The sequence below is a fragment of the Sorex fumeus genome, unplaced genomic scaffold (genome assembly GCF_029834395.1).
Source record: "Sorex fumeus unplaced genomic scaffold, SorFum_2.1 ptg000015l, whole genome shotgun sequence".
NCBI classification, from domain to species: domain Eukaryota; kingdom Metazoa; phylum Chordata; class Mammalia; order Eulipotyphla; family Soricidae; genus Sorex; species Sorex fumeus.
In genome coordinates this window covers 18,976,873-19,004,428 of record NW_026606072.1, presented here as the reverse complement: position 1 = coordinate 19,004,428, position 27,556 = coordinate 18,976,873, and the positions used below count along the sequence as shown (strand labels likewise).

At 41.7% G+C, this 27,556-nt stretch overlaps 1 protein-coding gene across 2 annotated transcripts; it reads left to right on the top strand.

The window, feature by feature from the left end:
* The first annotated feature begins 15,851 nt into the window (after positions 1 to 15,851).
* Positions 15,852 to 26,943, top strand: GZMA (granzyme A). 2 transcript variants are annotated; one of them, XM_056112210.1, is made up of 5 exons: positions 15,852 to 15,939; positions 20,117 to 20,261; positions 22,494 to 22,629; positions 22,853 to 23,122; positions 26,730 to 26,943. In XM_056112210.1, exons 1-5 carry the CDS (start codon positions 15,870 to 15,872, stop codon positions 26,889 to 26,891), a joined length of 783 nt encoding a protein of 260 aa, XP_055968185.1. In that variant the 5' UTR covers positions 15,852 to 15,869; the 3' UTR covers positions 26,892 to 26,943. The 2 variants fall into 2 exon arrangements, with proteins under 2 accessions (XP_055968185.1, XP_055968184.1); XM_056112209.1 differs by having other exon boundaries at positions 22,488 to 22,629.
* The last annotated feature ends 613 nt before the right edge of the window (positions 26,944 to 27,556 follow it).

The following is a 27,556-nucleotide window of genomic DNA, read 5'->3' as shown; positions in this document are numbered from 1 at the left end:
CATGCTAAATGAAGTAAGTCAAAGGGAGAATGACAAGTACCAAATGATCCCACTTACCTGTAATGTACAGTGAAACAACAATATAAATGATGACCAAGCATTGGATTACAAAACAGAAATTTCCAAGCAGTGAGGGGAGGATGTAGGTTGGATAGAAGAGAAGGGTTCGAAGTGGCATAAGGACAGTATTGGATGGCTCTGGGCTCTTTGGTGGTGATAGGTGCAATGACTTTATGCATGAAAAGTCTAAACATTAACACTTTTGTAACCATGTGACCTAACCTGCATTAAAAATTTTTTATTAAAAAAAGACTACATAGGGGGATAAATCACAGCCTCACTCACTCCAGAGGTAGAGGAAAGAGCATGAACTTGGCTTGGCAAAATATGAATACTACTCCCAACTTTTCCATGCCCTACACAACAGTGACCAAATTATTTCACCTCTGACCTTACATTCCTTCATGTGCTACAAATAATTTGGAGTTGACAAGGTATCACTGTATAGCTGCCATCTCGTTGTTCATCGAGTTGCTCGAGTGGGTGCAAGTAGCGTCTCCATTTGTCTCAGTCCTGAGATTTTAGCAGCCTTTCCTTACTCGTCCTTCCCAATGCTGCCGTATTGAAGGGTCTTTCAGGGTCAGGGGAATGAGACCCGTTATTGTTACTGTTTTTGGCGTATCGAATACACCACAGGTAGTTTGCCAGGCTCTGCTGTGGACAAGATATAAGGTTTCAAATAGTCCTAAACACCCATGACCCTAAATTTTAAATTATTTCTCAATTGTGTTTCTGCTACATGGAGGCAATAGGTTGTGTTCTTTGTTTTTGAGCAAGTGACAGGCTGCTGTTGGAGACCCCCCTTTTTTTTCACATTCCACTCTGCTGCCAAGCCACAACCATAAGTGTCAGTATGGGAGACCCAATGGAAGAAGCAGAATCGCGAAGAGCAAGTCAGCAACCACACAGAACTCTTCACTCCAGTCTCAATTTCACAGGTTTGGCAGCCCCCAGTTTCTTTTCTACATTGGGGAGCAGATGGAAAAAGTATATCAGCAAAGTCATTTTTGTAATAATATTTGTTGGTATCTAAGGAAACAGGAGCCAGATGACAGGTCCTAAATATGACCAGACCAAGCCTAGAAGAACTCAGAGAGTAAGGCTAATATTAAATAAGCTTCCTTTCTTTAAAATCAACCTTGTATTTATAAAAATTTGCAAACATGTGCATAAGGAAAGATAATACTATAATGAGTCTCAGTGAACCATCACCTAGCTCCAACAAATTTCAATTCAGTTGGGTCAGAGAGAGAGAAAGAGAGAAAGTGAAGATGCTTGCCTTACACACTGCCATCAAAACCTAGTTCAACCCAGCACCACCAGAAGTGAGTCCTGAGCATTGGGTGTGATCCATAAACAAGAAGGGGAAAAATAATTTTCAGTTAATGACTTATCTTTATTTTACCTCTACCCTATTCAGTCAAGCTTCCCCACCCACAATCCCATACTGTATTCTTTTTAAACAAATACTCACCTCTATCTTGCCACCGAGCTGGAGCGATAGCATAGTGGTGGGGCGTTTGCCTTGCATGCAGCAGACCGGCCGAGTCGGGTTCAATTCCTCCACCCCTCTTGGAGAGCCCAGCAAGCCACCAAGAGTATCTCGTCCGCACGGCAAAGCCTGGCAAGCTACCCGTGACGCATTCAATATGCCAAACACAGTAACAACAAGTCTAACAACGGAGACGTTACTGGGCCCGCTTGAGCAAATCGATGAACAACGGGAGGACAGTGATCTTGCCGCCAATAAATATTTCAATGTGTGTTTTCTTTCTCATTTTTTATTGATCCATCATTGGTAAAATTCAGGAGTAGTACATCACACCTCTGTGTTGTGTGTGTGTAAGGGTTACCACACCTACCACCATAGTTCTAGTGGCATCTCACTATCAAAATGATCCCTGCACTATCCCTGCACCAAAACTCCAGCAGTCACTGGAGTTTTCAATTAATCTAAGAGTTAGCTTTGTTGGGTTTTTTGGTCAGTTAATTCATTTTAGTCTCTTAATTTTTCATCTGTGAATTGAATCACCTGGAAATTGTCTCGCATTTTTTACACCTCCCTGGTACACCATCATTTGTGTACTGATGGACATTTGGATTATTTCTTTCTTTTTGATCCAAAATAGTGCTGCAAGAAGGAGGATGTCTTTATTTCCTTCCCTGTAGTTTTTTTTAACGTCTGACACACAGATTTGAGGGAGAAATTCTTCTTACATCAATTCTCAAACACTTCTCTCTTCTTTCTTTGTGCTTCAAAGATAGAAGTTTAACTATAATGTGTCCTATATGAATTGTTTGGATTTAACCTCTTTGGAATATAGTCAGTTACTTAAAATTGTTGATTCATACTTGCTCCCAAATTTGGGAAGTATGTAATCATTCTGTAAAAACATACCTTCAAATCTACTGGATTTGTCCTCTCCTTCCAGAACACCTAGGGAATAATGGTGGGAGTTCTGTTAGCGTTTCACAGTGGGCCCGGGGTTCTCTGCCATGTTGTTATTTGTTTGTAGTCTGTTTTCTTTGTTCAGACTGGGATATTTCTATAGTTCTATGCTCTTATTCACTGCTTCTTCTTCTGTCCTCTTCATTCGGTGCTGATTCTTTGAAATCTTAATAATGTGTATTGCATTTGTCAATTTTTAAATTTCCATTTATGCATTTTTTATTTTTTGTATGTATTCTGTTTTATTTATAACTATATTCATTTCTCTTGAAAAAGGGGACATTACAACAGAAACCAATGAAATCCAAAAGATCATCAGAGACTACTTAGAGAGTCTATATGCCACAAAACAAGAGAACCTAGAAGAAATGGATAAATTCCTGGATTCCTATAATCTCCCAAGACTGAACCAGGAAGACTTGGGATACCTGAATAGACCCATTCATATCAAGGAAATTGAAGTGGTAATCAAAAGTCTTCCCAAAAACAAAAGCCCAGGCCCAGAGGGGTTCACTACTGAATTCTTCCAAACATTCAAAGAATGTTTGCCAGTTCTCCTCAAGCTTTTCCAGGAAATTGAAAAAACTGGAACCTCCCAAACAGCTTCTATGAGGCACATATCTCCCTAATACCTAAAGCAAACAAAGACACCACCAACAAAGAAAACTACAGGCCAATATCCCTGATGAACAAAGATGCGAAGATCCTCAACAAAATATTAGCAAATAGAATCCAACAACTCATCAAAAAGATCATACACCACTACCAAGTGGGATTCATTCCGGGGATGCAAGGATGTTTTAACATTCAGAAATCAATCAACATAATCCATCATATCAACAAAAGTAAAGATAAAAACCATATGTTCATCTCAATAGACACTAAGAAAGCTTTTGACAAGATACAGCACCCATTTATGATGAAAAATGGGTTTTGAAGGAACTTTCCTCAAGATAGTCAAAGCCATCTACAACAAACCCATGGCAAGCATTGTCCTAAATGGGGGAAAAATAAGGGCCTTCTCTCTAAGATCAGGGAAAAGACAAGGATGCCCACTATCATCACTTCTGTTTAGCATAGTACTGGAAGTACTTGCAATAGTGATTAGGCAAGAAAAAAACATTAAAGGCATCCAGATAGGGAAGAAATCAAACTCTCACTATTCGCAAATGATATGATACTATATCTCGAGAATCCTAAATCCTCTACCAAGAAACTCCTAGAAACAATAGCCTTGTATAGTAAAGTCGCAGGCTATAAAATCAATGCCCAAAAATCCATGGCCTTCCTATATGCAAATAATGAGAGAAAAAGTGACATGAAAAAAATAATCCCGTTCACAATTGTGTCCAGAAATCAAATACCTCAGAATCAGCCTAAGTAAAGAGGTAAAGGATCTCTACAATGAAAACTACAAAACGCTACTCCATGAAATAAAACAGGACACGAGGAAATGGAAACACATCCCCTGCTCATGGATAGGAAGAATCAACATGGTCAAAATGGCAATACTCCCGAAAGCATTATACAGATTCAACGCGATCCCTATAAGGATACCCATGAAATTCTTCAAAGAAATAGATCAAGCACTCCTGAAATTCATATGAAACACCCATCCCTTCACCAGTGCATATTTTCCACCACCAAGAACCCCAGCATAAAGGGGGCCGTTCCGGTCCATCCTTCACGCCCTACCAAGGTCACCAGTTGCCCCCCACGAGCGGCTCTCCAGCACGGCCACGGCCCCAGAAGCACAAGGACTTAACGCAGAAAACCAGCAGCTTGGAGCAGAAAAGCGAACGGACTATGCGTTAAACCACGCCATCATGCCTGCCCAGAGGGGAAAGGGTGTTGCCCCATTCGCCCTCTCCTCTCTGGAAAGAAAGATGGCGGCCACATGGGAGCCTTGTGGACAGCAGGTATGCGCTGGGGGTCAGGGGCGACAAAAACCTCATGGGAAGGGGGGCGTTCTGGTCCATCCTTCACGCCCTACCGAGGTCACCAGTTGCCCCCCACGAGTGGCTCTTCGGCACGGCCACGACTTCAGAGCACAGAAACCAATCTCTTAATTATCTGACTTTTAGTAGAAATACTTCCAGGGTTAATGGGTAGAATAGCAGAAATCCAAAACCGCATTTAGTTCTTGGACCCAGCTGTAGAGGGCGGATCATTTCACAACGCTTTTTCAGCATGACTGATTTGGAGGGGAGGGGGTAGACTCTAAATAATAATGGTGCATCTTTTATCGAAACAATGAATCTGGTCAGGGTAGATAGAGTGTTAACTAGAACTCATCTGCCTCACAGGAATTGGGAGGGGTGGGAGGTGGGGTTCTATTGGGGTTCGTGGTGGAAAATGGGTATTGGTAGAGGGAAGTGTGTTTGATATTTGCATGACTGAGACCTAGGCCTGAAAGCTCTGTAACTTTTCCTACAGTGATTCAATAAATAAATAAAAATTTAAAAAAAGAACCCCAGCATACCCCCATCCCACCTCTCCCGATGCCTGTGAGGTAGATGATTTCCACTTAACTCTCTCTCTACTTTGATTGCATTCATTATTTCAACAAAAATGCACCATTATTGTTTGGAATTTTCCCTCAACAATCAGACCTGCTGAAAAGACATTGTGAAATAATTTGTTTTCTATTGCTGGTTATGAAGACCATATGATGTCAGCAATTATGGATTAGTTAAATCTGGAGCAATTTCTGCCGAAAACCGAAGAGTTATGAGATTGATTTGTGTACCTCTGGGACCATGACCATGATGGAGAGCTGCTCATGGGGGGAACTCTCGGCTTCTGTAGGGTGGAAGGACGTGCGGGTTCTGCCCCATCCCACCAGCTTATACCTGGCTGTCCAATAAGCTCTGAGGCAGCAGCCAGTGTTGCGGGGGGGGTGAGAGGGAGGCGGAAGAGACAGACAACCTTTCCCTGGGGAGGGGGGGGCACTGCACCATAGTTCAATGCATAGTCCGTTCACATTTCTGCCGAAAGCTTCTGGGCTCCGAATTAGGTCCGTGTGCCTCTGGGGCCATGGCCGCGCTGGAGAGCCACTCGTGGGGGGGCAACTCTCTGCCTCAGCAGGACTGAACACCTGAATTTTTATAAGTAAAATTTTCTTATTTTAAAATGACCAGGCTAATTCAAATTAAAATGTATGTTGATCTATTTCATAAGACTAAACTTTAAGAAAGCAATATTTAGGATACAACTGATAAGGAAACTTAGCTTTGTAAAAAAAATCTTTAAAGCAAAAATTTAGTTTCTGATATTTCTTGTTTCAAGAGACATATATGTTCACATGTGAGTTATTCTGTATCCTGCCCCCCACATGGCAGAGTCTGGCAAACTCCTCATAGCATACCCAATATGCCAAATACCAGTAACAATGATGGGTCTCATTGTCCTAACCCTGAAAGAGCCTTGAATATGGCACTTTTTTAAAAAATCTCAGGGCTAGGACGAAGGAGACATTACTGGGACCTGCTCGAGGCAACCGACGAACAACAGGATGATCGTGAGTTATTCACTAGAAACAAGGAATCAAACTATGAGTTCTCATCAAAGCTGAAATGGGAACTAGGACGTTTTGAGGGACGCTCAGGCCAGAGAGTGTCATAAAAGAGTCGTCAAAAAAGAGTAAATAAGGGACTAGAGCGATAGCGCAGCAGGTAGAGTGTTTGCCTGGCACGCAACCAAACTGGGTTTGATTCCCAGCATCCCATATGGTCTCCCGAGCACCGCCAAGACTAATTTCTGAGTACATGAGCCAGGAGTAACCCCTGTTCATCTCCGGGTGTGACCCAGAAAGAAAAAATTAAAAAAAAGAGTAAATGATCCAGCACTGGAAAGATCAACTGGGCACTGAATCTTATAAGCTAACAAAATTACTCTTTCAGATCCTTAAAATTAACACCATCCAAAATGTAGAGAAGTAAGACTTTTCCTAAAAGTAGAGCTATCCTCCTCTGTCAACCATCCTGAGAAATGAAGACCTCAGAGAAAGTGAAATGAGAAACTGGAAGATGAGATTTGAGGTTGTGGATAGGAAAATATTGCAAACTGACCTAAGTCAGTGTGTCTGTACCACACGTACATCAGATTCTAACTGGTAGATCAGAGATCTATGGTTTAGAAGCATATGAAGTTACAAGCCTCTTTCCCTACAAAACAAAACCGTTACTGTCACTGTCACTGTCCTCCTGTTGTTCAATGATTTGTTTGAGAGGATCCAGTAACGTCTCCATTGTAAGACTTGTTGTTACTGTGTTTGGCATATTGAATACATCACAGGTAGCTTGCCAGGCTTTGCAGTGCGGGCAAGATACCCTCAGTAGCTTGCCAGGCTCTCCAAGAGGGGCAGATGAATTGAACCTGGACCCATCGGGTCAGCCACATGCAAGGCAAATGCCCTACTGCTATGCTATCACTCCAGCCCAGGACAAAACAAAACAAACAAAAAGTCTCCTTCTGCATCGCTCTCCACTTTCTCACATCCAAGTCCTCTTCAGTCCTCAAATCAAAAGTCCTCTCCTCAATAAGTCCTTGCTTGACCCCCACATTTAGAAATAATTCCTTTCTCTTCTAGAATTCCTTTTAGCAATACCCAGGAGTTTAGCACTTTTCATTTTGTTTGATTTTTTTTGAAGGAGGTAGGGAGTGTGGGAGGTAGGGGGTGGAGAGTTGGGTCACACCCAGCATAGTTCAGGGTCTATTCCTAGGGCACCACATGAATGCTGGGATTGAACCAGGGCTGACTTCAGCCAACACAAGCACCTTCACCCCTCATTTCTGCCCTCATTTTGTATTTCAGGTATTGATAATTGTATTGTACCTCCCACTTTGAATTTACAACTCCCACTTTCAGACTTTGATTATATTCTCTTTGTCCTCCTCAACACAAACCTACACACACACACACACACACACACACACACACACACACACACACTCACGGGAATTCAAAGGACTCAAGTGAACTGTGTTCCTCAAAACAAACAGTAGGTGTCTCCATTATCACGGAACATCCACTGGTACAACTGCTCAGAAGCCAGAGCTGCAGAGATTAGAGCAGATCTTGGCCTAGCCAGTGTACTGTCACTCAGCTATGGCAGGGTCCAGGACTTCGTTGCTCTACAGGAAACACCCCTGAAGTCCCAGGCTACTGGGACTTTCCTCAGGGACAAAAAGTTCAACTACACACAGGCCCACACACACAGCTGGCAAATCATTCGCTTTGAAGAGTTTTTTCTTCCTGAGTCCTTCCATATTTCCTCAGAGATTCCCCACACTTTGCCTGAGGCAGAAAAAATAATAATAATAATAATCACAAAGAGAAGGTAGATCAGAATATATGTTCCTGAGAATATATTCTGTTCCTCCGCCCCTCTCGGAGAGCCCGGCAAGCTGCCGAGAGTATTCGATATGCCAGACACAGTAACACCAAAGTCTCCAATGGAGACGTTACTGGGCCCGCTCGAGTAAATCGACGATCAACGGGAGGGCCTTTACCCTACCCCTGAGGGATTCAAGTAGTTTGTATCCTACTTAAGAGTCAAAAGTTATAGCTGCAAAATATAAAATTTGAGTGAGGGAAATCTGCTGGGCTTTCAGAACGTCTAGGCCATCCTTCAGATTTCTGCCACTCTCCATTCACTACAAACACAAGCTACATTGCTACAGCCACTTCCTCCTTTGGGAAGATCATTTTGTAGACACTCATGCATCAGGTAGCCCCTTGGTCCGGGCCTCACAACTCTGCACACTGCACACTCACTGCTATAGTTCGATCACAGCTATACAGACACTCTCAAACACTCACCAGTCACTGCAGACACTCTTGTATGTATATCACTGTTACTCTGTGGTTTAAAGCATAGACTCTGGTGCACAATTCATTGTGTCAAGTTATTCAGTCTCCATAATCAGCAGATATGAAGTGGATAGGACATTTGCCTTGCTTGCAGCAACTTTTGTTAAGTCCCAAGCACCCCATATAGTCAGTCCTCTGAGCACCCACTAGCAATGATTCCTGAACTCAGAGCCAGGAATAAGTCCTGAGCACCACAGAAAAAGATATACATGTTTGAGAAACACAGGCTTCTCCAGAGGGCACACAGCTCAGACAGGGATGCTGGCTAATCTCCAGTGTGAAGGGCTGTCTTCTTCCAGACAGACTTGGTCAGAGTTCTCTGCAGACAGAAAAAAATGGGTGTTGTTACAGGGCCCTTTCCTTGCATGTGGCACACAGCTGACTGAGCTTTGATCCCCAGCACCCCATATGACCCTCTGATCCCACCAGAGTAATCCCTGAACTCAGTCAGGAGTACCTCTGGGTGTAGCCCCAAAACATAAACTCCCCAAAAAGTTGTCCCAAAAGTACAATTTTAAGCTTAGTGTTCTCAGTACATCACTCTTCATGGTCCCACATGTAACCTTTAAGGTGAAAACGGTCTGGGTCTGGAGATGTGGTAAAGCATACATCTCAAGTGTGTGGGGTGCTGACTTTGGTCCCTGGCCCAGGTGGGAAAAAAGATAAGCAAGGTCTAACCACAAAGGAAATTACTTCACTTGTCAAGCAAGTACCACCCCTGACTAAACTAGTCCTGTGTCTTCCAGTAATAAAACCAGAATGTTAAGCCACACGCCAAAGAGAAGAAGGGGAGGAAAAAAAAGAAAACCCACATCCTTTGTATTTCATTATATATTACTAATTTCAATACCTGAAACAAAATTAACTCAATATGAGGGTTACAGAAGTCATGAAAATTCTTTTTTCTTTTCTTTCTCTACTGCCATGTTTCTCCCAATTCTTGAAGATAAGACTATTTTCGGGGGCCCAAAGGCAGTATAGCCACTAAGGTAAGAACCTTGCCTTGCATGCTGCTGACCCAGATTCAAACCCTGGCACCACAAAGAGTCCCCAAAGCCCCATGTGCCATAAGTCAGCCGTGAGCATCACTTGCTCTAGAGAAAAAAAAACATAAAATCAACCCTATTTCCAATGATTTTCAGTACTGCTCACAAGAATATGGAATTTATGTGGGCTGGAGCGATAGCACAGCGGGTAGGGCGTTCGCCTTACAAGCGGCCAACATGGCCGACCCGAGTTCGATTCCTCTGCCCCTCTCGGAGAGCCCGGCAAGCTACCGAGAGTATTTGATATGCCAGACACAGTAACAACAAAGTCTCCAATGGAGACGTTACTGGGCCCGCTCGAGCAAATCGACGATCAACGGGAGGGCCTTTACCTTTACTTTTGCCTTTACCTTGTTTGTATGTGATATTATGTAAAATAGAATAAATAATGCATGATAATTTTAAGTTATATTAATGTTGTCTTTGGTATATAAAAGACATATTGAATTTGAGATGAAAATATACCCTCTATGTTTACTATAAGATTATGAATACATTAACTCTATTGCTGGAGCTGGAAAGATACTACAGCAGGTAAAGCACTTGCCTTGCATGGAGCTGGCCCAGATTCCAGTCCCAGCTTCCCATATGGTCCCTGGAGCACTACCAGGAGTAATTTCTGAATGCAGAGTCAGAACTTAGTCCTCAGCATCACTGGGAATGGTTCAAATACAAATAAATAAATAAATATTGCTGATTCTCATAAACTTAGGCAATATTTAAAAATCAAAATATTTAAGTGAAAAACAGACAAGGTCATTAAATTTGCTATGTATAAATAACTTGTTAAATGGACCCTCAATCACACAAATATAGCTGGATAGTCATAGTTCTTGAACAAATCTTGAGGCTTTGGTTTCATGTCTATTTATAGTGGTAGGAGCAGTAAAGAAAGCAGATATTGGGATAAAATGTACCCCTGTAGATATAATCCATAAAAATATATACAAATACTGCCTTTTACTTTACTGTCAACATTTAATAAAACTCACAATTGAGCATAGCAATATTCAAATGTTTTTATATATCAATCTATCTAATCTTTTAAGAACTCTCATTATCAGCCGCATTTTACATTTCAGAAAATTAAGACATAAAGGGTAAGCAAATTTACTAAAGTCATCAGTGAGTAGTAGGTAGGTCTGAGAGTGAAGACAGAGTTCATGTCCTTAACCACGTACTATGATTTCTTGTATCTCAATGAAACTTGCAGAGCCTTCAATAGGCGTCAAGAATTCTGCAATGTGGTAAATAAACACAATAGAATACTATGGATGCAGCTTGGATGGAACTGTAGGTATCCTGTTAAATGAACTAAGTCAGAAGAAGGATATATATCAATGATCCCACTTGTCTGTGATATAGAGAGAATAGGTCAAGGGAATTCAAGGTATCGAAGGACAGACACCTAGATTACCCTTGACCCTAGATTCTAGAAATGAGATGGACAAGAGGAAGAAAATAAATCAAGGGGTTTCCTGATTTCTAAGAAAAGGAGGATGGGTGATAATGGCAGAGGGCAGCGCTTCAAGTACATTGGTGGTGAAGTGCTATGGTATATGTATATCTCTAAACCACAGAACCAACAACACCTTTAGCAGGGGACTCAAACTATTCAAACTGCAACTTTAAAATGTGCTTGACAAGGAGGAAGACTGGGTGAGTGGGGGTACGAGGAAATCTGAGTGAAGGGAAGTTGACATTGGCAGTGGGATTAGTGTTGGAACATTGTATACCCAAAACTCTATTACAAATAACTTTGTCAATAATCATAGCCTAATAACAAAAACAAGTCTGGGGTCAGAGCAATCATACAATGCACTTGCATTGCAGGCAGCCAACCTGGGTTCAATTTTTGGCACCCATATGGTTTCCCGAGCTCACGAGGAATAACCCCTGAGTGCAGAGCCAGGAGTAAGCCCTCAGTACCACCAGGTATGACCCAAACACACACACACACACACACACACACACACACACACACACACACAATGTGTGAATAACCCAAACTTGTACGAACATATGTGTATCTATATTTAATCAGAGTCTCAAAAGGCTCTATATTTCAAAATTTTAAAGGTAAAGAACAGAAAATAATGTTCCTGAATGAAATTAATATGGATTTAGTGTGCTGTGATATTGGACTAAGAATAATGCTTTGCCAGTGATCAGCTGTGAAAGCTAGGGCAGCTTGCTCTATCTAAACCTCCTCTTCCCCAACTCTAATTGGAATTTATAATGTCCACTTTGTAAACATTTTTCATTATGATTGATACTATAGTTGTTGATCATTTTACTAATTTCTAAAACAATAGTGTTCTCATGGAATATTGTGAGAATTTTGAGGTCAATAGCACAGGGTCCAATCTGAAACTGGAAGAAGGAAGTGAGCCTTCAGTAGGACGTGAACACACCAGCAACAGCAGAGACAAGGAATAAGACAGAGACAAAGAATAAAATTTCTCCCCACTCTGCTCTGACAGTGTGATGTTGGTTAATTAATTGTAAATAAAAGCAAATAAAGTCATGGCTTTAAAAGAAAAAAGAAACAAAGAATCAGGGTCAGGTTGCCACAGTACAGCCCGTAGGGTATTTGATTTGCACATAGTTGACTACAATTCAATCCACAGCATTCCAAATGTTCCCCTGAGCACAGCCAGAAGTGACTCCTGAGCACAGAGTCAGTAGGAATCCCTGAACACAGCTAGGTGTGGCCCAAAATCAAAAACAAAAGTCAAAGATGCAATTCAGGAATTTGCTTTGTTCCTTCCTGTTGGAGACATTAGTCAACACTAAGTTCACTACAACATGTATTCTGCCTTACTACCTCTCGAAATAATATTAAGAGTAATAATAAGAAAGGGAAAAATAAAAATAAGTCAAACCATTGAAAACTTAGAGCCACAATATTAACAAGGTCTTGCAGTCAGTGCAGAGCCAAATAGCTTAATGAATGAGGTTATCATAGGCTCACAGAACCAAGAGCATGGGTTTCATTTCTTTATGAACTTTTATGGAGAAAGCACACAAGTTCTCCAGCCACATAGAGAATGTCCCTAGACTGGGAATGTCCCTATACCTCACATATGTATTTCATTGGTCAAAATACACAAGGTCAGCAAGGTAAGAGAGCACCATGATTCCTCCTCAAAGGCACCGTTGTATATATGTATATATATGGACTACAACTATATGGGGCTTGAGCGATAGCACAGTGGGTTCATTCAGTATTTGCCTTGCACGGCCTACAGGGCTACCTGATTTCGATTCCTCCACCTTCAATACCTACGCGCCTCTTGGAGAGCCCAGCAAGGTATGGAGAGTATCTCGCCCTCAGGGCAAAGCCTGGCAAGCTATCTGTGATGTATTAGATATGCCAAACACAGTAACAAGTGTCAAAATGGAGACGTTACTGGGCCAGCTCGAGCAAATCAATGAACAATGGGAGGACAGTGATACAGTGACAGTGACAGTGATATTTACCATAATTTACAATACTATTAACTGTTCATGCATTCATCATTCCCATATCATACCCATTACCACAGTGCCTACTTCCCTCCACCAGTGTCCCTAGGACCCTCCAGACAGCCCACCCCCCTCTAAGCTCAGTTCTATAGACAAACTCTCCAGTTTCAAAGTTCAGCTAATTCTTTTTATTAGTGAAACACCATCAGGTACAGTCGTAGATTTACAAATTTTTGTGCTTGGGTTTCGGTTATACAATGATCAAATACCCATCCCTCCACCAGTGCCCATTTTCCACCACCACGCCAGTATCCCTCCCACCCCCATCCCCCCATCCCACCCTGCCTCTGTGGCAGGGCATTCCCTTTTGTTCTCTCTCTCCTTTTGGGTGTTGTGGTCTGCAAAAGAGACATTGAGTGGCAAACATGTTCAGTCCATAGTTTACTTTCAACATGCATCTCCCCTCCTGGGAGGATCCTCCAAACACCCTTTATTTGGTGCTCCCTTCACTATCTGAACTGCCCTTTCCCCCAGAATACCCGGCTGGCCTCTAAGCTATGGAGTAATCCTCCTGGTACTGATCTCAGCTATTCTTGGGTATTAATCTCATATTTTGTTACTTTATATCCCCCAGATGAATGTAATCTTTCTATATCTATCCCTCTCTTTCTGAGTCCTTTCGCTTAGCATGATACTTTCCATGTAGTACCACTTGTATGTAAATTTCATGACTTCATCTTTTCTAAGAGCTACATAGTACCCCATTGTGTAGATGTACCAAAGTTTCTTTAACCAGTCATCTGTTCTTGGGCACTCAGGTTTCTTCCAGTTTCTGGTTATTGTAAAGAGTAGTTCAGCTAATTTTAAAAGCAATTTAGAAGTTTCTCCAAATATTAGCATTACCATATGACCCAGTAATCCCACTCCTAAGATAAGTTCCTAAGCAAAATAAAAATATTTCCACACAAAGACTTCCCAGTAGTTATTTATACAGGTAAAAAATAGAAATAAATTATGCCCATCAACTAACAAATGATTAAGTATAATGTGGAATATTTGGCTAAATTAAACATGGAATTTCATGTGAAGGATTATTTCCTAGCAATCAAAAAGAATAAGTTACTGATACATGCCATAGTTTTGATGGTCATCAAAAATAATATTTCAATATCCATGCATACATGCATATGCAAGTGCATGTTTGTGTGTCTCTGTGTGTGTGTACATGTGAGTTGGCATGGGTAGGGGTAACAGGGCACAGTGTAGAGTAACTGTTAATGAAAAATGTTCTGATATTAGATTCTGTGATAATAACACAACTCTTAAAATATGCTTTTAAAAACATATTTAATTTTATACTTTAAATAATGAACTTTCAGTTTGTAAATAACATTTCATGAAGCTGTTAGTGGAGGAATAGGAACCACATTCCTATTAAAAATAGAATTAGGGTTTTCTTAAAGAAATATTCAGGGCTGGAGTGATAGCACAGTGGGTAGGGCATTTGCCTTGCAAGCGGTCAACCCAGGTTCGATTCCCAGCATCCCATATGGTCCCCCAAGCACCGCCAGAAGTGATTCCTGAGTGCATGAACCAGGAGTAACCCCTGTGCATTGCTGGGTGTGACCCAAAAAGAAAAAAAAGAAATTTTCAGTAGCTATAATCAAAATGGAATTTTTTTTTAAGGTAAAGGCCCTCCCGTTGATCGTCGATTTGCTCGAGCGGGCCCCGTAACGTCTCCATTGGAGACTTTGTTGTTACTGTGTCTGGCATATCGAATACTCTCGGTAGCTTGCCAGGCTCTCTGAGAGGGGCGGAGGAATCGAACTCGGGTCGGCCATGTTGGCCGCTTGTAAGGCGAATGCCCTACCCGCTGTGCTAAAGTTCACTCTAAAAATACTCATCAAAATCAGAAACAGAACATCCCACTCCCAGTACTAGAAATAGTTAAACCTTGATGAACCAGTAATACATTGGAGAAGGAAATATATAGGTTTCGATATGATTCCCTCCTAAGGTCATGCAATTTGTGAAAAAACAACCATTGAATTTAAAATCATCTGGGTATCATGCCTGGAAAGGGTTGGTGTAACATTAAACATCTTGACACAACATTTGACCATAGATCTTATAATAAAGACTGCATCCTTACCTCTAAAAAAGAGCTCAAAATATTACTGATAGAAAGCATGCTGAACCGTCCCTCTTCTGAGGCTGAGGCTATCCTGTTGAAAGGTATAAATTATCCGATTATTGGAAATTATCCAATCCTGCTTTCCTTCCTAAGGGAGAGACAGGAGGAAGAGAGGGAAGGAGGATGAAGGGCTATATTCATGTTTCTATAGCTACAAAGTTGTATCATCAGAAGCACAATCAAAGGCTAGATACACAGAACACTTTTGACTTGCACCTGCCATAAACTCCAGACAGAAACGTAATTAACTATCCTCCACAGACTGAGGAAATCAACATGCATGAGCTTACAAATAACTAAGTCTTCCTCCTTCTCCAGTTGCGCTTGACCTACCATTATATCACCCAAAGAGATGACAAAGAAGAAATTTACTTGGGACCGTATTTTAGGACTTTATTTTAAAGCTCTCATTTAAGTTCTAAACAGATTTCCATTCATGGAGATGAAAGATAATGTGGTTGAAGCGAAAATTAAAATCACTGGGGTCTCATCTGAGACATTTTAGAGTCTCCTCTTGCGATCTATGTTGTGTTGGCACCAAGTCCACCTGCCATCGCCTGCCCTGTGGAATTACAATCCTCTCCCTCAGAAGCCCATGAAAATACCCTGATCTCTGTTAAAGAGTCATTTTTTATCATTCTCATAGGTTGTGTTTCATTTTCTTGAAAATGGAAAGAAAGGACAGAGCAGAAACCACATCCTTTGTACTCTAGTATAAAGACAGTCAACAGCTGAAAGCAGGTTTGCACTCTAGTTGATGTGGGGAAGCCTGCCACAATGAGGAATCCCTCTATATTTCTGGTATCTTCTCTATTCATTGTTATTTTTCTCCTGTTAATTCCTCAAGGTAAGACTGATTCTTATTTCTATGATAGACATTTACAAAATAGAGCAGACCTTCAGTGAACATTGACAATAATGGCTAGCTGTACTAAGAGGAGAGTTTCTTTATCAACTCATACCATCTCTCTTGGATTCTAAGTATGTCTTTATTTTAGATGGAAAATATCCTCTTTCTTCTTTACAATTTCCTCACAAAAAATAATTTCACTGCTCATGGCTGCCAATTTACCATTTGAAATTTGTCCCTGCAAAAATAATGACAAGTTAACAAAAATCTCCTTTTTGTTAGGAAAACAACTAAGACCTTTCAGGAAAGTAATAGTGGTCACTGAGCCTTCCTGCTGTCTATAATGCATTGATAATTTTAAAGAGATAAATATAGCCTATAAAATGAGTTTTTTAATTTTTCAATTAGTTCTCTACATGTGTATGTGCTTGCAAATAAGTCAAAACATTTAAAATACTTCACTTCAATTTTAAGAAGTGCCACAAGTATTCTGTATTAAGTTAATTTTTAAGGTCATTCTACACCAATTCAGCATGCCTTTCTTTTGGTAATTCATACCATTAGGTCTAATTCATGACATTGCCAAATGATGGTAATGGGTCCTGGGTTTCTCTAGATTGTCCTTAAAAACATTCTAGAAATTGAGGGCTCTGGGTCTGGGCTAACAAATGTAGAGTAGTCATGAGTTTTCCCATATTTTCTCAACTTTGTGTAGATGTACCAAAGTTTCTTTAAACCATCATCTGTTCTAGGGTACTTGGGTTGTTTCCAGAGTTTGGCTATTGTGAATAGTGCTGCAATGAACATAAAAGTACAGATGTTATTTCTACTGTGCTTTTTTGCATCTTTGGGACATATTCCCAGAAGTGGTATTATGGGGTCATATGGAAGCTCAATTTCTAGTTTTTGAAGGACTGTCCATATTGTCTTCCAGAAACGCTGAACCAGTCGGCTTTCCCACCAACAGTGAAAGAGTTTCCCTTTTTCCCCACACTGGTTGCTTTTGTTCTTTTGAATGTGTGTCAGTCTCTGTGGTGTGAGATAGTATCTCATTTTTGTTTTGATTTGTATCTCCCTGATGGCTAGCGATGTGGAGCATTTTTTCATGTGCCTTTTGGCCATTTGTATTTCTTTTTTGAGGAAACTTCTGTTCATTTCTTCTCCCCATTTTTTGATGAGGTTGGAGGGGTTTTTTTTCTTGTACAATTCTACTAGTGTCTTGTATATCCTAGATATTAATTCCTTATCAGATGGGTATTGGGTAAATATTCTTTCCCATTCTGTGGTACATCTACACAATGGAATACTATGCAGCTGCTAGGAGAGATGAAGTCATGAAATTTGCTTATAAGTGGATAGGCATGGAGAGTATCGTGCTAAGTGAAATGAGTCAGAAAGAGAGGGACAGACATAGAAGGACTGTACCCATTTGTGGAGTATAGAATAACATAACATGAGGCCGACACCCAAGGACAGTATATACAAGGGCGAGGAGTATTGTCCTATAGCTGGAAGCCTGCCTCATAGGTGGAAGGGAGAAGGCAGATGGAATAGAGAAGGGATCACTAAGAAAATGATGGCTGGAGGAATCGGTCGGAATGGGAGATGTGTGTCATGTCTATATTGCAAACCATGGTGCCCAAAAGTAGAGAGAGAGTATGGGGAATATTGTCTGCTTTGGAGGCAGGGGAATGGTGGGGAAGAAGGGAACAATGGGGAGATTGGTGGTGGGGAATATGCACTGGTGGAGGGTAGAGAGATGGGCGTTTGATCATTGTGTGATTGCAAACCAAACATGAAAGCTTGTAACTTTCTCCTGGTGATTCAGTAAAATTTTAAAAAAAGGAAAGAAAAGAAAAGAAAAATCTCTCGCAACTTTTGGAGGTGGAAATAGGGAGCAGAGACCAACAACTGGTCTTGCTAGGAATGGAAATTCTCAGGCTTATCTCGCTCCTAAGAAGGAAGAAGGCTGGGGCAGATTTTACAGTGGGAAGGTGGTCACCTTGAACTCATCCAGCCTGAATTTAATCAGCAGTTGTTAGGACCAGATTCCCATATGGTTTCCTGGTTACCGCCAGAATTGATTCCTGAGCAAAAAACCAAGAGTCAGCCCTGAGCACCACCAGATGTGGTCCAAAACAACCCCCCCAAAATTTAAAATGGAATTAAAAGGAGAAAGGAAAATTGAGTAACTTAAATTTTTTTAAGGTTGCAAAACATTTGTAATCAGAGGGTGGGTATTTAAGTGTGGTTTAGTATGACGGTTCAGGCATATTCAAACCTCTACTACTGTGAAAACAGAGAAGATGAAAAAAGTTCAACCAAATATTTTCTTCAAAAAAATCAACTTGTTCTGCTCTTCTTTGTTTCCTGTGGGCAGACAGAATACTGTGGGTCCTAAAGAAAACAGACACAGCAAGGCAACACTTGATGCTCTGGAAGAGTAGCCCCAACCCTGTTCTACGTGACAACAATCTAGAGGACTTTTCTAAAGTGCTAACATCCTTGCCCCAGCTCCAGAGATTCTAATTTATTTTCATTCTTGAGGGATTTGGAGACTTCAAGAATTATTCGTTATTAATTGTTTTAAGTAGTCTTCATCCTTCTGGTAGTGCTTGACTGGGAACAATGTGTACTTTTTTTCTGCGGCTGGTATATACAAGTGCTGACCAAACACAGACTTTGCCAAAGAGAGAACTCTGTAATCATTATTTTTGCAGTCCAGCAGGCACAATGATAAACCTTCAGAATCTATACATGACTCCCTGGGGGGGAAATGAGCTGTGGGTAGAGTTCTCTTGATTTATCAAAGTTTTGTAATTTTTAATTTTGAGGGAGCAGGGAACACACCTGTCTGTGCTCTGGAATTATTCTTGACTCCATATTCAGGGATCACTTCTAGCTGGGCTTAGAATTAAAGCCTATAGCAGGTAGGGGGAAAGACCAGCACCCTAACCACTCTACCTCCAAACTAACTTTTTTATTTCCAGAAGTAAAATTTCCCCTTAGCTATTCCCTGTGTACCACAAGAACCCTTGTGGTCATGCTCTTCCACTTCCTCTCAGTTTCCTCAAACTTTATAAAAGATTTCTATGCCTACAGTTTACACCTAACTGTAAACTGGGAAATGGTTTAGCTTTAACAATGATAGGATCTGTGTCCTACTTAAGAAAATATGAATCTCAGTCAATGGTAAAGAAAAATATTTTAGGAAAATCCAAGAATAACTGGTCTAGAAAGGTAGAGAATCAAGAGTTTAATCACAAAGGTACCAGATGCTCTCTGCCTGCATTTATGATGAATCTTTTGTTTGAGACCAATAATTATCTAATAATGAATCTCTGCTCTTGGACTATCATCTAGGAAAACTGATTGAAGTCAAAGTTCTCTCCTAATAATATTTCTTCTCTTCCCCTATCTTATTGGAAAGGACTGTAGATTAAGCCAGAAAGTTCAATCTGGACAATGAAGAAGAACCTTCAGCTTAATAGATAGTATTCCTTCAGTAGATGAGGAAAGAACAAATTCTTAGGGAGACCAGTGAGATATTACAGGGACTAATACACTTGCCTGGCATATAGCAGATCCCGGTTTAATCCCTGGCATTGCACATGGTCCCAGAGAACCAATAGGCATGGCCATGGAATTCCTCAGTCACCTTCAGGGTGGTCTAGGTAATCACCCACACCATAGTGCCCAAGTATCACCATGGACATAAGGCCCCCTGTGCACCACTTAGGAGACAGATAAATAAATAAATAAATAAATAAATAAATCTCAAATACCAAAATCTCTACGTGGGCTCACAGCTAAAACGTGTTAATATCATTTTGAAAACTTGGCAAAAGCTAGGATGATAAAGGGAAGTCTCCAAATTCTACAACACATCTACTTGCCCAAATCAATACTAGCCAGAAAGGATGGAAGGGCACACAGATTGTTATAATGATGACGTGACAGCACCTCTGTACCAGCTGCTGTTGGTGCAGACCAACACACAGCTCGCCACTCTTTGCAAATCCTGAAGCCTGAGGTTACAGGCTGTGACATATTTGTGGTCTGATAATGCTCTTGCCTATACTTCCTCGCCAAGATGGTCTTGTCTAGGAAACCTGGTTTCAAATAGAGTTCTTAGGGGTGGCACTGACATGATTTGCCTTTTGCTTTGGGACAGGTTTCTGTGTAGAAATCATCGGAGGAAAAGAAGTCGTTCCTCACTCAAGGCCCTACATGGTTCTAATTAAAATGGGCAAGAAACAGATTTGTGCTGGCGCTTTGATTGATAAGAACTGGGTGCTGACTGCCGCTCATTGTACTGTGTAAGTGCTGAAGTCTAAAATAGTGTTTCTGGATACATCCTAATTTTCAAAGTAAAATTTAATGGAAATCCCTCAAAAGCCATGGGAGGGTTTTGTGTGTTTTCACATCACTTAAATGTTTGGGAACTGCACTATGCCAACAGGAAAATAAAGCCAGGTGAGGCCTAAAAAAATCTGCCCAATGAGAAATTCACAATGAGCTACCATTGGTTCTTTCTGGAGCTATTTCCCTTTTTTCTGACACCCTCTGATACTGTTTCCTTTCGGTGGCTCCACTGTCCAATTGGCTGCCCTCCCACTTATGCAGCTTTCTCCTTGATCATTTGGACTATTATCTGACCTCATGTCCAGATAAAAATCATCCAGAGATGAATTTCTGCCCTCAGGAGGTTGGGCACTACTGTCCAGAGAGGAGAGCCTGCTTGCATACCTTCATGCTTCCCTCTTCTACACCTTCTCTCACCTTTACCTTCTCTCTCTTAACAGCATCAAATACTGCTTCAAACCTTCCAGGTCTGCACTTTTCTCTATTTCCTAGATCACTCTTCCATACCTAGCTGTATAGTAGAAAGCTACTATCATACTGGCTGTACATACATAACTTTACGTGCTCTGCAGAAACTAAAGTAAAAGGAAACTGCAGGCTTATCTTCTCAGTCACGGTGGTCCATTTCCAATTCTCAGCAGCCACAGACAGTGAGAGGCTATCCTCACAGACAGAGAAGAGCTGTAGAACAGGTGGGCAACCCATAGTCTTTGCTGCAAGCACTTTTCCACCTTCTTTTCTTTTTATTCTTATTTTTGGCAGGGGGCGGGAGGGCAGCACACCCAGCAGGGCTCAAAATTTACTCCTACATTGTGTTCAGGGACCACTCATGGCAGTGTACAGGGGACTGTAAGTGGTGCCAGGGACTGAAATCTGGTCAGCTGTATACAAGGCAAGTGCCTTACCCACTGTACTAACTCTCCAGCCCCTGTTCCACCTTCTTAAGTGAAACTAACGTCAAGTGGAGCTATGGAAAAATGGCAATGTGAGCGTCTGGTTGGCTGGCTAGTAAAGTTCATACTAGGTTGTGAATGATAATAGCTTTCATAATCATAACATCAGAGAGTATTGTTATTTTATCAATCAAAATGAACTTTTAGCATGGAGTAAACCAAGGAAAATCCTGGGCGCTGCTTCAGAACACCAATCCCCCATTAAGCATATATTCAATGCCAGGCAAGTAGCATTCTCCGCTGGGAAATCAAGTTCTGAAGGTTTCTCCGTGCAAGTAGGTCTATTGCTTTCTTACAAGAAATGCTTCAGTGTTTTACTGTCACTGTCACTGTCACTGTCCTCCCATTGTTCATCGATTTGCTCGAGCAGGCCCAGTAACGTCTCCATTAGAGACTTTGTTGTTACTGTGTCTGGCATATCGAATACTCTCAGTAGCTTGCCGGGCTCTCCGAGAGGGGCGGAGGAATCGAACTCGGGTCGGCCATGTTGGCTGCGTGCAAGGCAAATGCCCTACCCTTACTATGGACCTATTAAGTTCTATTACTTCTGTCTCTAGACTACTGAGATCTTTATTTTCCTGTAATCTGTGACCCAGTCCTTTCTAAGAGCTAAAAAAGATTGGGAGTGCAGCACTTTACCCCAACAGAGATTCCGAGACTGGTTTATTTTCTTATAGAAGTCTTATACTATTTGCTTTTCAAAATAGTTTAGCTGTTACATAGAGCTGATGACAATAAAAATGATGGTGATGATGATGATGATAACCATGTATTTAATAGCATATTTATTCTTACTCTTTAAAGTATACATTTGGGGGCTGGAGCAATTGCACAGCAGGTAGGGCATTTGCCTTGTATGCGGCTCACCCGGGTTCAGTTCCCACCATCCCATCCCTGATCACCGCCAGGAGTAATTCCTGAGTGCAGAGCCAGTAGTAACCCCTGTGCATTGCCGAGTGTGACCCAAAAAGCAAAAAAAAAAAAAGTATGCATTTGGAATCAGAGGTGTAGCTCAATGGTAGAGTGTATGGTTCCCATGTCTGAGGCCCTGAGTTTGATCCCAGGTACCAAAAGAACAGAAAAAGTACGTATGTCTTCTTTATAAACCACAGAGAGCTTTCCACAGGGAGTATATTTACAAATGGCACAATGAAATTGATCTGTATGTAATGAGCTCCAGTTCCTTCTAAGAGCAATTCCAGTTAATAGTTTTTTGTCTCTTTTCAGAAACAGCAAGAGTCAGGTCCTCCTTGGGGTTCATGACCAAGACAAAAGTGAACCAGGAAGACATATAAGGCATGCCAAGAAAATGATCTTATATCCATGCTATGATCCACACACACATGAGGGTGATCTTCAGCTTCTACAGGTATCCACTTTTGATTTTCTCTTTCTAGTATTTTGACTGCCTACTTCAAAATCATAGGATCTCTTAAAATCTGGCCACTTACCTGGAAACCTCTTTTCAGTTACCTCTATAGATACAGATTACGGTTACCATGGGAAGGTCCTTGAAAATTAACTAGAACTTAATTTCAAATATGATTTTGAATTATCTTGTTCTATTAATACTTTATACTTCTCTTCCACAGCTGAACAAAGAAGTAACAACTGGTAAAAACATAAATCTCCTTCCTCTACCAAAACGTGGGGATGATGTGAAGCCAAACACAGTATGCCGAGTGGCTGGCTGGGGGAGTACTCAAAATAGGTCCCCTATGTCTAGCACTCTGAGAGAAGTCAATGTCACGGTCATCGACAGAAAAATCTGCAATGATCCAAAGCATTACAACTACAATCCTGTGATTGGGCTAAACATGATTTGTGCTGGAAACCCCAAAGGAGGAAAAGATTCATGCAATGTAAGTGAAATAGAATCCTGTCTTTCAGCCTTCTTAACATATCTGTAACTTATGAAATAGAGAAAATGTAATGTCAGGCTATGTCAGGCTTCAACTTGTCATGACATTGAATTCTATAGAGTCCTATGTTTTGTTTTTGTTTTCTGGGGGGTTTTTGGTGGGTTTTGTTTGTTTGTTTGGGGGGGGGGGTTGTTAGGTTTTGGGTTTTTTTTTAATTGACTTAGGCTCACAACCAGATGTATTTAGTTAGGGCTTCCTCCTGGTTCTGTACTTAGGGATCATTCATGGCCATCTCAAGGAACCATATAGGCTGCCAGGAACCCAGCTCAGCTGCAGGCAAGGCAAACACACTACCTCCTATACTATCTTTCTGGTACCAAGTTCTAGTGCTTTTTTAAAAAAAAGTTTGATCAGCTCATCATCAAAGAGACACAAGAGAAAGTACAGGGGCTAAAACTCATGTCTTGCAAACAGCTAACTCCAACCCAGCATCAAAGTGCCCCCCAGACCACTGCCAGGTATGGCTCTTGAGACCCCCTGGGGGCTGATGGAGTTACCCGGATAATCCCAGCACCACAGGATTTAAGCATCACCATATCCTCGGGCCTATTAATTGAACCAACTAGCCGAGTATCACGGGAGAAGCCCCCAGGTCTCTTGAACACTACTTGAGAGACCTGCTTCCCGCCCCCCCCCCACTCCCAAATAAAATTAGTTACATAAATTAATGTTCTCAAGCTGGTTCACATAACAAGGTCCATTTCTATTGCTATGTCTCTTGATTTTATAACTAGAAACTGAAAGGCTATTTTTATTCTTTCTGGATAGGGCGTTTGCCTCGCACATGGCCAAGCCTGGTTCGATTCCTCCATCCCTCTCAGAAAGCCTGGCAAGCTACTGAGAGTATCCTGCCCATACGGCAGAGCCTGGCAAGCTCTCCATGGCGTATTCAATATGCCAAAAACAGTAATAAGAAGTCTCACAATGGAGAAGTTACTGGTGCCCACTTGAGCAAATCAATGAACAATGGGAGGACAGTGCTACATCAGTGCTACATATCAACATATGTAGATCAAAATTAAGTAACACTCAGGAGCACTGGTTAGGGTTCATTTGGAACTATCATTACCATTTTCCCATCGTAGCAATTCCCCCAAAATTCACTGGCCATGTTCCAGGTATGCCAAGTCTGACAGAGGCCCTGGACTATAACCCAGAGCTGAGCTCCATCCCAGGAACAACCTTCAGGAAATGAGGGAGTGGAGTGTGACCACTTTCCCTCCCAGAGCTTGAGTCAGTGTGGACAGCTTACCTCACTGCTCTTGGGAAATCTTTAGGGAAGCCCAGTACTAGACAGTACTAAACCTGTGCGAATGTGTGAACTCTGCAGATGCATCTCTGAACAGGCCCAGCTCTGCCCAGCAATGAGACAGTGCCCATGCTCTCCCCTTTCTAGGCCAAAATTGACTTTCAGCATGTATAAATCTATGCTTTCATCAATACCAGACTTCCCCAAGCCATTGCAATGAACAAACCTATCCCAACCCCACACCTCAAATACATGTATATATGCTGGTTCTGGAATTACATCTAAAAAATAATAATAATAATAGGATGCACTACGTAGCTAGTCAGAAAGAGCATCGTCACAACTTACACCTAAGTGAAGTCTCTCTGCCTTGGGCCAGTTAGCTTACAGGTATAATCACAGACTTCTAGAAGCCTCCATCCAGGTCCCAATGTTCGAAGGAACCACTGGGGAGTAATGTCTCCAATGAGCAGGGAAAGGCTATCCTGGTTCTATGTCTTTAGGCAGACAATTATCTGCTGGAGGAAAATAACATTTTACCTCCCTGCTTAAATATTTCATCTACACTTGACTGCTTAATCCCTGGAGTGAGTAAGTGACTTAAGAAAATGACCAGTTGGGGGTATGGTGCTGCCAGCAGGTCAATCTGTACCTGTGAGGCGAATACATAGGCGAATACATACGTACCCTGATGGCACCTTCAGACTTCCAGATACCCCAAAATCGCTGCTGTGCCTTTGGCCAGACCCCAAAAACTTGGGGCAAAGTTTACCAAGAAAGTAAATGAACAAAAGTTAGGTATGTAGGAGACATACCCACAAACAACCTCCGGCTCAGCTATATAATTGGAGGCATGGTCACTCTAGTTCCTGATCGAACTGCTTAAAGGCCATGATCCCAGAGACTCAAAAACAAATCTTGGAACCCAGCAGCTTTTTGCAGAAGTACATCTGGTCCCTGCAGTTGGATACTGTCACCGGACCACCCCAGGGGGGAAGGATGCTGTCCCTGCGACTGTTCCCCCTTGGCAGCTCGGTGGTCGCCATCTGCCAGAGGCCATTGGACAGTCAGGTTTAGGCCCGCAGTAATGAGACACGTAAGGCCACATGGGATGAGGGTGGAGCCAGCCCTTTCCTCCCTGCCCCAACAAGACCCAGAGTCACCACCCACGAATGGCCTCTCTGTCCCCTGATCAAGCTGCTTAACGGCCATGATCCAGAGACTCAGGAACAAACCTTGGAACCGAGCAGGTTTTGGCAAGAAATTCCTCCAGATTTTAAAAAAAAAATACTGGGGTTTTTGGTGGTAGAGAATGGGCACTGGTGAAGGCACAGGTGTTTCATTGTATGACCGAGACTTAAACCTGGAATCTCACGGTGATTCAATAAGTAAAATTATTAAAAATGGAAAATAAAAAAGTAAGGTGGAGTTCATGCACAATTTAATCAGCCTAATCAGTAGCTGAATAAATAGCAATACTCCTACTGTAGCACTGTAGCACTGTCCTCCCGTTGTTTATCGATTTGCTCGAGTGGGCCCAGTAACGTCTCCATTGTGACACTTGTTGTTACTGTGCTTGGCATATCGAGTACACACGGGGAGCTTGCCAGGCTTTGCTGTGTGGGCGAGAGACTCTTGATAGCCTGCCGGGTTCTCTAAGAGGAGCAGAGGAACTGAACCCGGGTCTGTCGGGCCGGCCACGTGCAAGGCAAATGCCATACCACTGTGCTATCACTGCCAGGTGTGGCCCCAAAACAACAAAAATAACATTAAATTTAAAACCTCATTTAAAAAAGGGGGTAGGGCCAGAGTGATGTAGAGAGTAGGGCATTTGCCTTGCATGTAGTGAAACAACACTGGATCTCCGGCATCCCATATGGTCTGCGCCAAGCACCATCAGAAGTAATTCCTGAGTGCAAAGCCACGATTAACCCCTGAGCATCACAGGTTATGATCCAAAAATCCAAAAAAAATTTGTAAAGGGTGGGGGGAATGCAGTATTCCTACATAAAACAAAATGACCAGTTAAGAGTTGAATTTCCTTTCTAAATCTAAAGATTTTAATATTACCTCAAAATTAGTTTACAAAACCATTAAGTTTTATTTCAACATTCATAAATGAGCCAAGCAAGTCTGTTTTTAGATATTATCATTTCGATGTTTAAAGCACTAATTTTCAGTTAAACGCTGTTAAATATATATAAACTCTATGTTAAATAAATATGTATAAATATCTTTCCATTCAGTTATTGCACATGTTTAATACTGATGCCCACCACTGATCTTGTTTTTCTCCAGGGAGATTCTGGAAGCCCTTTGATATGTGACGGTTCTTTTAAAGGCATCACTGCCTTTGGCATGGAAGGGAAATGTGGAACCCCTCAAGGACCTGGCATATATACTCTTCTCTCAAAGAAATACCTCGACTGGATAAATAAGACAATGGCAGGGGCAGTTTAGACCACCGCACTTCATTTCATTTGCTGTTCCATAATTTTATAAATAAAGTCTGTTTATATGACTGCAGTCCTTTATTGCTCTAACTTTAGTGCTCAGATGAAGCAGATACAGCAACCATGAGGATAAGGCAAGTGTTGTGAGTCGGATAGGTACTTGGGGGCTGGCAAGAGTCTGCACCAGCCCAGCACAGAGTGAACGCTCCTGTCATCAGTCTGGCTGCACCTGGACCTACCTGATCTGCATGAAGCAGGAACAGTCCCTGCCATTAAATTTTTCTGGGAGCCAGGGGATTCTTAGGCTGGAGCAAGGTTTTGAACTTCACAGAAAATTAGTCAGTCCCTATCTTTGCTGGGTTTTGGCATTTTGTTGACATAGAAAAGAATTTCCAGGGACTGAATAAATAGTATTGAGTTGCTTACCTTACATGCCTCTGACATGAGTTCAACCCCAACATCCCCATATAATCCCTGGAATCCTGCCAAGACTGAGTCCTGAGTCCAAAGTCAGGATTAAGCTCTGAGCCTGCCAGATATAGCCCACTCCCACCCTCCAAAAGAAGAATTTCCAGAGAAGACAAAGAATACTTTTATTTAGGAAAAGATAAGGAAGAGGAAGAAAGAATTCCAGAAAGAGAAATTATGCACCCAGAGCTGGGATGTGGGCAA